This window comes from Anastrepha ludens, chromosome 3 (genome assembly GCF_028408465.1).
Source record: "Anastrepha ludens isolate Willacy chromosome 3, idAnaLude1.1, whole genome shotgun sequence".
Taxonomy (NCBI): Eukaryota; Metazoa; Arthropoda; class Insecta; order Diptera; family Tephritidae; genus Anastrepha; species Anastrepha ludens.
This window is the reverse complement of record NC_071499.1, coordinates 103,633,711-103,647,385: the sequence shown is the minus strand read 5'-3', so window position 1 is coordinate 103,647,385 and position 13,675 is coordinate 103,633,711. Positions and strand designations below refer to the sequence as shown.

Below are 13,675 nucleotides of genomic sequence, written 5' to 3'. Positions count from 1 at the left end.
ATGATAGCGCGCCGGCGAAAGGGTGCTTATAGAGATATGGGACGAAAAAATTAAAGAGTAGCATGCTGCTGCACAATTTTAGAAATGGTACAAGAGTTAAAGAACCATGAATCTGTGCTTTTGTTGATGAAAGTGTAAACGAAAATATACGTAGCCAACAAGGTGATTGTGACAGAATAACTTACAAATCAGATAATTCGCTTTGAAAATTTTGTATGGTGAATTACGTTATTTGAAGGATACTTGAGAAGTGAATTACGAATGGGAGAGCATTATGAATTTAGTATACTGGATCAGTATTCATAAGGACTCTTCTATTCGCCACTTCTCTGCTTGCTATCTCTCTACTCGACTAACTTGGCGAAAAATTTTTATGCGAAAGCAACAACAAAGTTATAGAGGAAGATTCGCCGCTAGTGGCTAATGGTGCTCACAATCACCAACGTAAACGTACGCCCGTATCAGCTGAGACGATAAAACTAATGAGAGCCCCAAGTATATGAATTCTCACCACCGTTCCGATCCGTAGTATCGTAAATCATTGACGTGGGATTTTGGATTGTTTCCGTATTATCGTATGAGGTTATTGCTCTCTCACCACACAGTGCTGCCAAACAGTACATTTCGAAATCCTTTACAAAATAAACATGCATAAACGTGCATTATCTTACACACGTAAGGTGAAACTCGCTTTTCCGCATGTTTCAAGCGCGTGAAGTCGATCGATATATAATGAGAACGTAGCTACAGTTCGGTGAAGCTATCTTCAATCAGAAAAGAATTCTATGGTCAGCTTCGGGTACTGTATGTGAGTTTTTGGAGCGTGCAAACCCGAATTCCGGATTTCTGCTACATCCTAATGTAGTTTGTCATATTTCGGCCATGATTTTAATCCAATTACCGCAGCCTGCAACTCTAGCCTTTGGATTGGTACTGGTTTTAGTGGCGCACCTTTTGATTTCGTAGCCATGAGAGTTATTGTAGCAGCCGGTGCTACGTCACTGGAGCAGATCTATGCCTCAAGTCTGCTCCGAGAACTTCTCTTCAGAGTTGGCATCAAAACCAACCCTGAACCCGAAGTATAATTCTGCTGCGTGTGCCATAAACGGCTTCATCCAAACTCAACATTGGTTAGAAGCAATCAGTGCTACGGATGGTGCCATCTTAAGCCCTGCCCAGGCAACACAACTACCCACTGTACGCCAACCCCAACTCTCTCCTACTTCTAGCCTTAACCCCAATGCGAGGACTTACCAGGACCACAGTCTGCTCTGTGTGTCTCAGATCAGAGTATCTTGGAATCTGACATCAATCAAATACAATTTCTGCCATGGCTGGTACCATTTTCGGAGGTGCTTTGGCCTACGCAACAGTAAGGATACCATGAATTGCAAATCATTACATCCAAAATCCAAATAGTTATTAGTTTTAAATAAACTATTTTTTTATTTGCGAACAAATCCACTTTTAATTTGTAAATTAGCAAACATTTTTCCCCTGCATGTAAACCAATTTATATACATATGTGTTCTCCTAATAGCCACGTATCTATTTGGTACATGTATATGCAGTTATATTATAATAACGCTAGCTTTGTGTAGTACAGAACGAATCTCTTCTAGTTATCCGACAACTTCATCATAGTCAACTTCAATTCTTTAAGCTAAGTAAAGAAATTGTAATAAAAAAGACAAAATTAGCTTATAAACCTTTAACCTTTAACCTTGCTAATTCGACAAACTGTTCAGAAATAAATTATTTGCTTCTTTTGTATTTTAAGAATACCATTTTATTTTCTTTTGCATATGCATAGTATGTAATAAATTATTAGTTTAACGATATTTTATATCGTAATAAAGAATTTCACAGCTGATACAGAAAACAAAATCTGTTTAGTTTTTAATCTTTAATTTATTTAAATAACATTTGCCGATTTTTATAGCATCCCTTTATTCACAGCTTTTTGTCAGGTTCTCAATTTGGAGTTATGAAATCCTCATAGCAGGCGCTGCATATAGGAAGAATTCCCTTGCTTACTTGCATTTACATGCACATCACCACAACGCAGGTCCTCAAATGTTGATGATGATGATTCACATGTATAATTTGTGTCTGCAAGATATGAATAAAATTCAAATTCATTATACCTATGTCTCCGCAAATTTCGTTTCACGTGCTCTCCATTTTAATTTAATAACGAAATTGAACACTTTGTTATTAAGAATGCGGTAACTTCTTGCTCAGGGTAAAATAACCATGTTGTTGTTGTTGAAGTGGTTGAATATTTTCACTGAAATACTCCTAATTAGTGACCAGCGCCGTTTTACTACCACTGTCTCGTGTGATGATGTCTTGTTTTTTTTTTTTTTTTGGTTTTTGTTCCCAAGTCAGATCCATTTAATGAGGTCCAAGTACAAGTATAACAGCAAATCCTTTATCTCGGGGTCTGAGATCTCCCTAATTTGCTGTAGGAAAGGCTTACCGAAGGAGCGGAGTCGTGCCCTGGCTAGCCCCGGACATTCACATAAATAGTGGAAGACTTTCCTTCGCACCTTCCTATGTTTTTTGTTGTAATACATGCAGTTTGCTTCCATCTTCTTTCGGCTAAAGCAAGATAGTGTGAAGCAATGGGTATATTCAATAACGCATTATAATGCGCAACGTACTTTTGCAGTGTTGGCAATGCGTTCAGAAATGCAAATATGGCAGTACTGCAAATGCATCGCGTTCCAAAACGCCATTTTTGTATCAAACGTCGCGCATTATTTGCAGGAAAAATTTTAATACTGCCAATCTATCAATTGCAACACTTGTCACTTTGGCAGCGCTGCCAGCGCTGCAATTACTGCGCATTTATAATGCGTTTCTGAATATACCCAATGTATGCTTTTAATGTGTTCAGTGGGGTGGAGACTGCCACCGCCTCTGCTAAGTCTAGTGTCGAACCTTTTCTTGCTAGCTCATCCGCTATCTCATTACCCCAGCTCCCACACCACAGTTCGTCGTAGAACCATCGGTATAGATTTCGATATCGTATCTTCCAATCACCTCCCCTTTGCTCCTTTCGGCTCTCGGTGGAAAACGTACCGTAAAGCCTTTATTGAAGTTAAGGTCGGGGACTGTGTAGTTTGATCTGTTTTTGAGCAGCGAGGGTCCCTGTAGGAGGATCTTACAGTGACCGTACGACCTTGTTGTCCAGCTTCCTATGTCTCTGAGTCTCAGCGCGCTGCAAGTAACTATTGTTTTAATGTGTAAATCTAATGGTAATAGATGTGTTAGCACATAGAGCGCTTCAGTAGGACTGTTGCTAAGCGCTCCTGTAGTTAAGATACACGCTGCTCTTTGTATCTTGTTCAGCTTAGTTTGTTGTATTTCTTTTCTGTTGCAGGCCACCAAACTAGTGCCGCATATGTTAGTATTGGCCTTACCATGGTTGTATAGGACCAATTGGATAGTTTTGGTTGGACGCCCCATTTTTTACCCAACATTCTCTTACGCGTGTAAAGTGCTATATTCGCTTTCTTTACTCTACGTTGGACTTCCAGCTGAGATTGGGGTCTCGGATAGCACCTAGGTATTTTGCCTGTTTGGTTAGCGTGAGACTAACGCCGTTTAGTTTTGGGAGATTAAAGTTTGGTACCTTGGTTCTAATAATCCTAGTTGCTAATTATTTTTACTATTAATAGCACAGATGTACTTCGAACAAATTAACGTGACACTCGAAAAACTTTGTTTGCGTTGATTTACTATTCACAATCCAATTCGCTTTGGAAGTAATTATTTTGACACTTGTGCCAAAAGGCCAAGAACAAAATACACGTAACTTTTTGTTTTTGTACAAAAAAAGTTATAGGATCCCAATACTGCTGTAATTGAGTGCGGCGAAGTCACCGGTATTTATTTTCTTGGGTCCATTACTTATGTAAACTTGGGCATGGTTATTGACCGTTTTCGCCCATTTTCAATACCAAACGACATTGGACAAAGAGTAATATGTGTACCATGTTTGATTATATTAATATAACTATTTATACATATACTAATTTTTGCGCAAATTATCGTCCGCAAGGACAGACGGACGAACAGATTTGGCAAAATCGATTTCTGTCATTATTCTGAGCATTTTTATTTATTTATGTGGCAAAACAAGCTTCGACGAATTTTGTCGTGAACTTGGCGTCTGTGTCAAAGTTGAAGAATTTATATTGCCAATACTTACTTACAGTTAGCTAAATATATGTACGTCCTTAGGACTCGAATCAGACATGAAATATTTAAGTTTAATTTAATAAATATGTAAATATCAAAGACTGACAAGCGACTTTCAGACCATTCGAGATGCATTCTGTCCGACTGCACATAAAGCAGACAAAACTCTAAGCATATCAAAGAAAAATAGCCGGCGGAAAAATTTAAAAAAGTTAATTAATTTTATGTAAAAAAAAGTAACTTAAAAGCTTTACAATTTGGTAATAATATTCAATTTAAAAAATATCAAAAACAATTTTTAAAAAATTTATAGTTAGTGACCTTAACAAATAACTGAAAATATCTTTCGAATAATTTATAAAACAGGCAAGGATAAATACCAATGGGTAAGGCCGTTCCCACGACAGTCGGTTCTAAGTTACCGGAACGACCCGGATTTATATCCGGCCAAGGACTGTCACTTCAGCAGCATTCCCCATATAGTATATGTATGGGGAATGATTATGCTGTTACAACAACAACAACAACCAATGGGTAAGGCCAGTCGAAACTGAAAAATATTTTAAGGTTTTTTATTTTCCTTGTTAGTAGAAGTAGGTGCAGCACTAAGCGAGGATCGCGTATTTAAACGTGTACTCTGAAAACAAAACCAAAATCTCTGAATGAAATTTGTATAGCGTTTCAGTTAATGTGGCTTACCAATCTCGAAGTGGCCGGTTTTGAAACATTCGATTGTTTTATTGGCTGCCTGCTCTTGAGTGTTGATAATGATGGTCCCGGCAAACTATTGCGCAAGCGCCCCGGCGATTTGGACCTGGGCAGCTCTGACAAAGACCGTTTTTTAACTCCAGAAGTACTCGCAAACGGTTGCTGTAATATGGAAGTAGGCATGGAAGTTTTCTTTGTTACATTGCCACTCGCATTTGCCTTAGCACTTGAAAATGCGGGAGTGGAACAGGCATTGGGCAACACCGGTATTTTACCAGTACTCTTTGCTGGTGGCATTGGCGTGCTTGTATTCGACATTTTACCACATTTTGTAAGTAAATGCATTGAAGTTTCCATACTGTCCTTTTGAAATAGCAATCGTGAATTCGGAACAGGTCCCTCGGGTGTAGCCATGGTAGCCGTGAGCATTGGTGCTACTTTCTTTATGGGTATCACAGCTTTGAGTGGTTCACGAGATGCCATTATGGATGTTTTCGTTGTTTGTTGTTTGGTTTTTTTCTTCAAATCAGGTTTAAATACATTCAGATTGGTTCGTGGAATTGGATGAACAACAGCTTGCTGCTGGATTTCACTTTCGAGTTGCTTAGAAGGACCGAGTACGTGACGTGATTGAATTTGTGAACTTTGGCAAAATAAAATTTAAATAAAATCCTTAATTTATAAATATTTTAGTACTCAAACTTACTTTTGGACCCGCCTAGCGTTTGCCAAACTAGTTCCGCGATTCAGCGGTGTGCGAGGCATATCACTGGAGACCGAGTTTCTTCTCACAGGACGACGTAATGGTGTTTTTACATCGGATGTACTTATATCAATTTGAGGGACACACTCAAGGTCTGGCGAGCCTGATGCTCCGGATTTAGACGGATTCGGTCGCACTGGGAGTTTTAAAATCTTGATTTTATCATGCAGTGACAAAGACTGCGAACGCCGACGCATTGCTATATTACTATTCGCGTCTTCAAAAAAGTCCTCACAAATTGAAATATTAGGATTTTGCTTCTTAGTCGACTGAACGGAATTTGTTGGCATAACCACAATAAATGTAGGATTATACATTGACGGTTGTTGTTGCACATTACTTCCTGATAAATCGCTACCGTTCTTACTATCGCTATTGGTTGCTTGCAATGTCATCTGGTGTTGCTCGAGCAAGTTACTAATTTGCTCGATGATATCGTTTACGTCAGCATATGATGTTGCTGCATTCGATAAAGTGGGCTTAGAATTCGGTGATGTAATTGGTGAAATGGCATCTACGTGTGGTGACAGAAGATTTTCCCTTTCGGCTATAGGTTCACAATCATAAGTAGACGATGACTTCACCATAACATCTGGTACTTCTTTCGATGGTGACAATAATTGCACTGAATGTAAAGAATGCGTCATGCGTGAAGTATCAGCAGATATTGGCGATGTAACTTCAGTGTGGTCACTCTTTTCTTGCGCTAACGGCTAAAAAAATGGCTTAATAAATTTAGGTTGGATGGTAACTACATATTTCAACATACCTGTAGTTCCATGTCAAAAGTTCCTTGTCGGACGATAGTTTGTGGTACTTGCAGTGATCCTTCGCAGTTGTCTTTATTTTGCGCCTTTTTGTCGTTATCTTCCCCTTTATCTGTATTTAAGGTTGCGCTAAGTTGTTTTAACAAACTATTTGCTTGTTCCATTTTTTCTTTGTCTGCAATAGCATTTTCACACAGCAGGGATTTTAAATTATCTATTAACGACAAAACATTTTGACCTTTGCAAGATTCCATCTGCTTAGCCCATAATTTTTCACGAATCGCCGATAAACCAGGAGATGTCACATTTTGCGCAATAGGAATTGATTCATTTGCTTCTTTCACATTTAACGATGTTTCTTCAGGCAGTGGGGAGGGCAATTTTCTCAACATGGGAATACTTAACATTTTTAAATCAGCCTCAAAATCGTTTTCCGGGTTTGATCGTGTTGGCGGTTCTTCCATCATAAGATCATCATCCACCAATTTTAACGGAGATTCGGTGCCTAGAATGTAATCACTGAAGTGTGCGGCAGCAGAGAAAACTCTTGAAACCCCACTCTCTCCCTGTCGTGAGCGACAACTCAATGGCGAATTAAATGTTGAATTCGCTATGCTTAGTTTGAGTAAACGCTTACTATTTACTAATGCTTTCCGAATTTTTGCAGAACAGTTATCTGTACTGTTTGCAGAACTTTCATCGCTTTCGAAGGCTGAGCTACAGGTTTCTGGTGTAGACTTAATGGACATTGAAACTGGCGGGCTCTCATTATCTAAATCGTGTTCCAGAGCTGAATGGTAAACGGACGAACTCACGTTAGTGGCCGTCATGTCAAAAACATTTTTCTGGGTAATTCTTTCAATCGCTGTATTTTCGTTCATGCGCCAATTATCATCATCTATTATATTATCATCGCTTATCGACAAAAGTTTTCCAACTTTTACTTCCTGTGCCGGTTGCACAGAATATCGTGCCTGATCAAACAAAAAATATACATACATTGGTCGCCCTTAAATATTCGTATATTTCTTTACAAATGATTATATATCTACAAACCTTAACACATGCTTCTTTTTCTACTATATCAAAAGGGTCTTCTGAGCGACTTGACAATGTCTGCACGAAGTCAAAAGGATTATTGTCACTTTCTCGTCCTTCTCCCTTTGCCACCATTAGACAATCAGGCATTGTGCACTCTATAGTTGGTTGCTCATAGACTTTTTGGTGCCCATTTGAAATACTTGTTTCCGATCGATCAGTTGAGGTTACCAACTCTTCATCGTCATCTTCAATGCTTAGGTCGATCAAATTTTTTATTTGAAGTTCACTCATTGGATCAATCGTTTACTTTTAAAGTGTTTTCAAAAAAATAACTGTTTTATAATTATATTTGCAATACAATCTGAAAATTTTATAATTTAAAACTTCAGCTAATATGTTAACTGCTTTCAGTCGAACTTAACTGTTTGATCTGTCAATTTTGCTCCTTTCGGCCAGGTAAAATTACCTGATAATAAGCGTTGCCACTCGCGATCGACTTTTTACTATATAAGTAAAGGGTCTTATTTCATTCGTACTACGTAAACTAAATAAAACTATGAATTGGGTTCATATTAAAGATTTAAATAAAGTATTTGATAATAATGGTATGAACTACATAGATTTAATTTAAATAATATCAGTAATATTTTCCGTATTTTTTCATATCATACTTATGGATGCAATCAGAAGAAAATAACCATATCTATAGAAATGTTCGGTGGAAACGCAAATTCTTCACAGAACAAGGCACATTGAGGCGGCTTTCCAAAACAGTTACTATATTTTTCGTGATTTTAACAAGTCTGACATGAAGTCTCTTACCAATGCAAGAGGAGAATTTACACGTTTGTGACTTACACTTCTGCATTCGTTTGAACGAATTTTCAAACCACATTTGTAACTAAGATGTGAATACTTCCAAAATGAGCTGTTTGACGCTTTAATAGCTTCTTCAGACGTTGAAAAACTGTGACGACTCATTTTATTTTTGATCCTTGTGAACAAAAAGAAATCATAAGATACCAAATAAGGTGCATAACCCATTAATTCGATCTGTTGTGTGACCCGATATGTGAGAACCTGCATTGTCTTAGTCAAGGAGGATGATTTGTCTTTGGCAGATAGTTTTCTTTAATTCATCGAAATCTGATTAAGTTTTTCTAAATGGTTGTGTACCACTTAAAATACCTGTATTAAGTTTCTCTGGTGGTACAGGTGCGACATAACCAAATTTGCAAAAAAAAAAAAACAGGCGACCATTTGTTTTGAAATACTCTGAAAAACTTTTATATGATTAAGCTAATCTTGGAACATTCATACTGCCGATTGCTGTTTTGTTTCCGGCTCATATGCATGGATCCAAGATTCGTCACCTGTTACGATATCACTGACTGCTTAGATCCTCCGCGGCTGAATTTCTTCAACATCCAGATAATTCGCTAAATTTCTAGCTATTCTTTTACAGCTCGGATGCAAAAATAATACCAAGAGACTTTTGCTGGGAAACATCTTTTGTAACAGACTGTCGCGAACTCGCCAACGTAAACGTACGTTACGTATCAGCTTATGTCACGATCAAACTTATGAGAGTGACATGTTAAATCAAAACGTCTATGTGAAACAGTTATGCGTCGCATGTACGTGTCTAATCAGAACAATTTTGATTTTACTCGTGACGCCATGCCAGATGAATGCTCCCGCACCACTTACGTGTTGCCAAACAGTATATTTTAAAATCATTAACAAAATAAACTTATAAAAATGTAAATATTTCTTAAAACTAATTAAAAGCAAGATTTAATACTGTTAATTATAGTTAAATGAACCATTTGCGTTTATTGGGTTTTGGCTATGGTGTTTTATAAAATGAAATATTGTAATTGATAACGCAGATATGTATGTGTAAAAGTACCAATTTCGCCATATGCACACCAATTACATTCTGGGTAGATCCAAGTGTAGATTGTTCAATGTCAACTAGCAGCATGGCATTGCTGTAACTGTATCGAAAGCCTTGTACCCGAGTTTTCCAGTCCAAGGGTTGCTGCACCAGTAAACTAGGACTGTCTAATGCCGGATGCCGGAAGGGTTCAAATGTTTGGTCCGTCTGACCCAATGGCTTTGGAAGTTTTTACCTTCCTGATGGCCACCTGAACTGCATCGCTGGTGAAAGCAAGTGATACACAGGTTTTGCAGCCTTGTGGTTGCACTACGCTTGATACTGTACACCGGAGAATGCAACGTGAACTCTCACACATGTCTTCGAGACCGACGAAACACAATCACCCCTCTGTCAATGTGCTTTCTCTGGTTGGACAGGGAACTTACCGTGGACCAAATCTTTCTCAACCAGAAGGGAAGTTGAAGGTTTTCAGGTGCTGGACGAGTCTGCTTAGAAATGGGCAGAGCGGCAAAGTTGTTGTCAGTAAAGCCCACGAAGCCGATAAAATCAGCTCTATTAAAGTTAACATGGTTATTTGAGTGGAGCCTTCTAAAGCGGCATAAATATACTTCCGTACCAGGGTTAGGCTCGATGCCTTAACTGCATAAAATTGCTTCAGTGCGAATTGTCGAGGGGGTGAAATTATACGTACTAAACAGGCGGCCGCCATATCCGAATGGGTTGGTACGTGACTACCATTCGGAATTCACAGAGAGAACGTAGGTTCGAATCTCGGTGAAACACCAAAATTAAGAAAAACATTTTTCTAATAGCTGTCGCCCCTCGGCAGGCAATGGCAAACCACCGGGTATTTCTGCCATGGAAAAGCTCCTCATAACAATATCTGCGGTTCGGAGTCGTCTTGAATCTGTAGGTCCCTCCATTTGCGGAATAACTTTAAAGACGTACGCCACAAATAGGAGGAGGAGCTCGGTCAAACACCCAAAAAGGGTGTACGCGCCAATTATATATATATAATATATGAGTTTACTGGGACGAAAGCCCAGGATTTGGCAGAATTTTGGTATCTGCTGCTACGATAAAAACTGGAACTACCTAATTTTTCTCACGCACTTTGCTATTATTTCTAAAATAACTCAAATAGTTTTTCCCCATTTCTTAACCACAAAAAAAATATAATAATTTAATAATAGTTAAATGTATTTATTAGAATTAATACATAAGATTAAAACTAATACGAGAACGAGGCAGCTAGGGCCTACAAATTTTTAAATACAATTTCTCCGAAAGTATAGGCCAATGTACTGGTGAACATGCGAGTTATCAAATTTTCAATTAAATCAGAAGCACCTTTTATTGAATTATAACAATTGGATCCGATATCACGGAATGATTGAATGTGAAGCTTTGAAAGACATTTTGGTTTATTCTTTGGTTTGATGAAACTTGATGAAATTTTTTAGTGTGAAGTTTGATGTTTTATTTTTTCATTTCTTTCATTTGATTTTATATTTTTGTGAACTCTCAATCTTTACTATCCAAGATATTCATTAAAACAATCTCGCGCTGAAGAGTAGCAAAATGGAGTATAATATTTACGATTCGAAAACGGTATTTATCACAATATACTGTAAAAAATATTGCCTATAGGTTATTGATATTCATAGGAAGATTCCACCAGAAGTACCATTGCTATGTCACGCAGCACTAACAGTAAAGCTCTTTTATCACAGGCAAGTTGTGATTTTACTTCTCATTCTAACTTTATTTCTCATATTTTCTCTTGATTTTCTCAATAGAACTCACATGGACAAACTAGGACGAAGAAGATTCGTTATTTCTTCTGGCCATTTGTATTTGGTGTTAACCTGTATGATTTTCTTGGCCTGTGTAACCTAGTTCCCACACACAGTCTTCACTTGTCTCGACCGTTTCTGATGAACACCTCAAAGTTTCAGGTGTTCCACAAATCGCAATCACAGGCGCACGACTTACCTACGATCTCCAACTAATAAACAACATCATAATTATGTTAATGCTCTTCTTAGTCTTCGAGTGTCAAATTTTCATTTGAATTAGAATTCGCTTAAAACAAATCAAAAGTTTTTAAAACAAACAAGGGTGCTTAAACAATTTACGGGCCAATGTTACAGCTTTTAAAGTGCCTGTTTTATTGGAATTTACAATATTTTTTGTTGATTGCGATAGTTCTGAAACCATGAGATAAAATTAGTCGGTGCATTATCAAACCTGCTTAAGTTCACCATAAGACAATTTTGGGTAATTCTGTTTTTTTTTCTTATCATTTACATACGTGAAGTAGTTGCAACTATAGAAATGTTTATGATATATGTAGATCTTGGAAGCTTTCTGCGAAGAAAGCACAATAAAAAGGTAAGCCATATTTAACCCTTTCGGTGCGGAAAGTTGTTTAATAGTTGCAATGGGTGAAATAAAAGTCTTTTGTCCCATCAAAATTGTATTCGCTTAAAAAGGGGCGGTGGGAGGGGCTGGGACATATATGTCCCCTCAGTATTTTTATGGACGCATTTGTCCCGTTTAGTATTTTATGATCCAATATCATTTTATATATATTAAAAGTTTGTTTTATTATGAATTCAACATATATTTAGTTTCAGTAAAGTGAAAAGAAGAAAACAATGAGCAAGTAATACAGTATAAAAAAATTGGTTTTTACTTATGGTAAGGAGCAAACAAGAATACTGATGGGACACATACGTCCCACCAGGATAAAAATGCCAGTAATTTTTTATATAACACAAAAACTTTTACTTACTTACCTCAATATAATAATAGAGCACTAGCACAATAAATAAATATATTTTCAGTAAACTTTGAAGAAACCACGAAAAATCGCAAAAAAACCTACCACTTGCGAAATTCGCGTCCACTTTTGCGTTTGTTTTTTGACTAATGAACACGTGTTTACCATTTAACTTCAAATAACGGAAGGAAATACCGTTAAGAATGGCATTAACCCCGAAATGGGATAAAAAAAGTCCTTTAAATTCGCTTAATTTCCAGGCTAGGTATCTTCAAACATGTGACGGGACATATAAGTCCCGTTCGGACCGAAAGGGTTAAAGTAAAGCAGTTTGTACGTTGTAAGCAGTATTGTAAAGATAGAGAACTTAACAGAGTCTTATTTTCCATACGATTATTCGTGGCTCTGAAAATGCTAATCTATATAAAAAATCAGGATAATAAGTTTATTCTCATTTATGTTTATTATTATTAACTTTTCTTACGATCACGGTTCCTACGACCATCGGTTCTACGTAACCTGAACGACCCGAATTTATATCTGCCCAAGGGCTGTTACTCCAGCAGCATTCCTCCTAAATATATGGTATACTACGGCAACAGCAACAATTATTTCGTTGACTTCCAAAAAAAATGTTAGGGAAATAAAAAATGGCTCGCGAAGTTGGTGTTTTGCATTTAAATGAAGTTTTCTTTGCATGATTGCACATCGGTTTTTGGGGTAGTCCTTTTGATAAATAAATGAAAGCCAAAAACAACATGATTGACGAACTTGGTTGCATTGATAATAAATATAAAACTACTTACACTTTCATATAAGTTTTTATTTTCTTTTATATTTTTTAAAAAAATATCTTTTTTTGTCTTATTCGATGAAAACATTTTTTATATAACTTTTCTTTTACTTACTTACGTACTATGAAACTTTTCGATTTTAGATATTCCGTTAGACATATGCAGTATCAGAGCGTTATACAATTTGCTGGAGTCGACTTAAGTAATTTTAAGGTAAGACTTATCACCTTTAAAGAAGTTGTTAATATTGAATATAACCCTTTAAACTTATCGACATTAGTTGTTGTTGTAACAGCATAAATATATGCGGGGAATGCTGCTGAGATGACAGTCTTTGGCTAGATATAAATCCGTTTCGTTCCGGTTACGTAGAACCGACTGTCTTGGGACAGTCATTAGTCGACGTTAGTTAAGGGGTTATACGCAGTTATGACTTTCAAAAAAATCGATTTTTTTATTGCATTTTTGTAGTGTATATATATTTAAAAGTATACGCAAGAAATTTGAAGTAGATCTAAGCAATACTTTCGGAGTTATACCTAAATATGTAGAGATGCCTCGGCACGTTTTAAGGCACGTTCGACCGGTATTGAAACTTTAAACGTGTTTTTTTCAAAACGGCATTTTTCAAGTCGGTGTACACGATATCTCGAAAACGGCTTGTTTGATCGGTCAACCGTTTTAACTCAATCTTTAAAGATACAT

At 37.1% G+C, this 13,675-nt stretch overlaps 2 protein-coding genes across 2 annotated transcripts; one reads left to right on the top strand and one right to left on the bottom strand.

Annotated features, from left to right (window-relative positions):
* Positions 1–4,407: 4,407 nt before the first annotated feature.
* On the bottom strand, positions 4,408–7,925 carry LOC128858655 (uncharacterized). The gene is made up of 5 exons (XM_054095097.1): positions 7,504–7,925; positions 6,450–7,421; positions 5,624–6,393; positions 4,909–5,560; positions 4,408–4,846 (listed from the first exon to the last, which is right to left on the bottom strand). The coding sequence occupies exons 1-5, from the start codon at positions 7,777–7,779 to the stop codon at positions 4,772–4,774; spliced, it is 2,745 nt and encodes a 914-aa protein (XP_053951072.1). The 5' UTR covers positions 7,780–7,925; the 3' UTR covers positions 4,408–4,771.
* Positions 7,926–10,911: 2,986 nt separating this feature from the next.
* Positions 10,912–13,188, top strand: LOC128858654 (uncharacterized). Its single transcript, XM_054095095.1, has 4 exons — positions 10,912–11,002; positions 11,059–11,124; positions 11,191–11,671; positions 13,114–13,188. Exons 1-3 carry the CDS (start codon positions 10,973–10,975, stop codon positions 11,401–11,403), a joined length of 309 nt encoding a protein of 102 aa, XP_053951070.1. The 5' UTR covers positions 10,912–10,972; the 3' UTR covers positions 11,404–11,671; positions 13,114–13,188.
* Positions 13,189–13,675: the final 487 nt, after the last annotated feature.

Excerpts from the sequence above, each read along its gene's own strand:
- LOC128858655 (XM_054095097.1), bottom strand. The coding sequence starts at position 7,779 with ATGAGTGAACTTCAAATAAAAAATTTGATCGACCTAAGCATTGAAGAT. Across the intron at positions 6,394-6,449 it reads CTTTTGACATGGAACTACAG|CCGTTAGCGCAAGAAAAGAG; the intron begins GTATGTTGAAAT and ends CCATTTTTTTAG. Across the intron at positions 5,561-5,623 it reads AACGCTAGGCGGGTCCAAAA|TTCACAAATTCAATCACGTC; the intron begins GTAAGTTTGAGT and ends ATTTTGCCAAAG.
- LOC128858654 (XM_054095095.1), top strand. The coding sequence starts at position 10,973 with ATGGAGTATAATATTTACGATTCGAAAACG. Across the intron at positions 11,003-11,058 it reads ATATTTACGATTCGAAAACG|GAAGATTCCACCAGAAGTAC; the intron begins GTATTTATCACA and ends TGATATTCATAG. Across the intron at positions 11,125-11,190 it reads GTAAAGCTCTTTTATCACAG|AACTCACATGGACAAACTAG; the intron begins GCAAGTTGTGAT and ends TTTTCTCAATAG.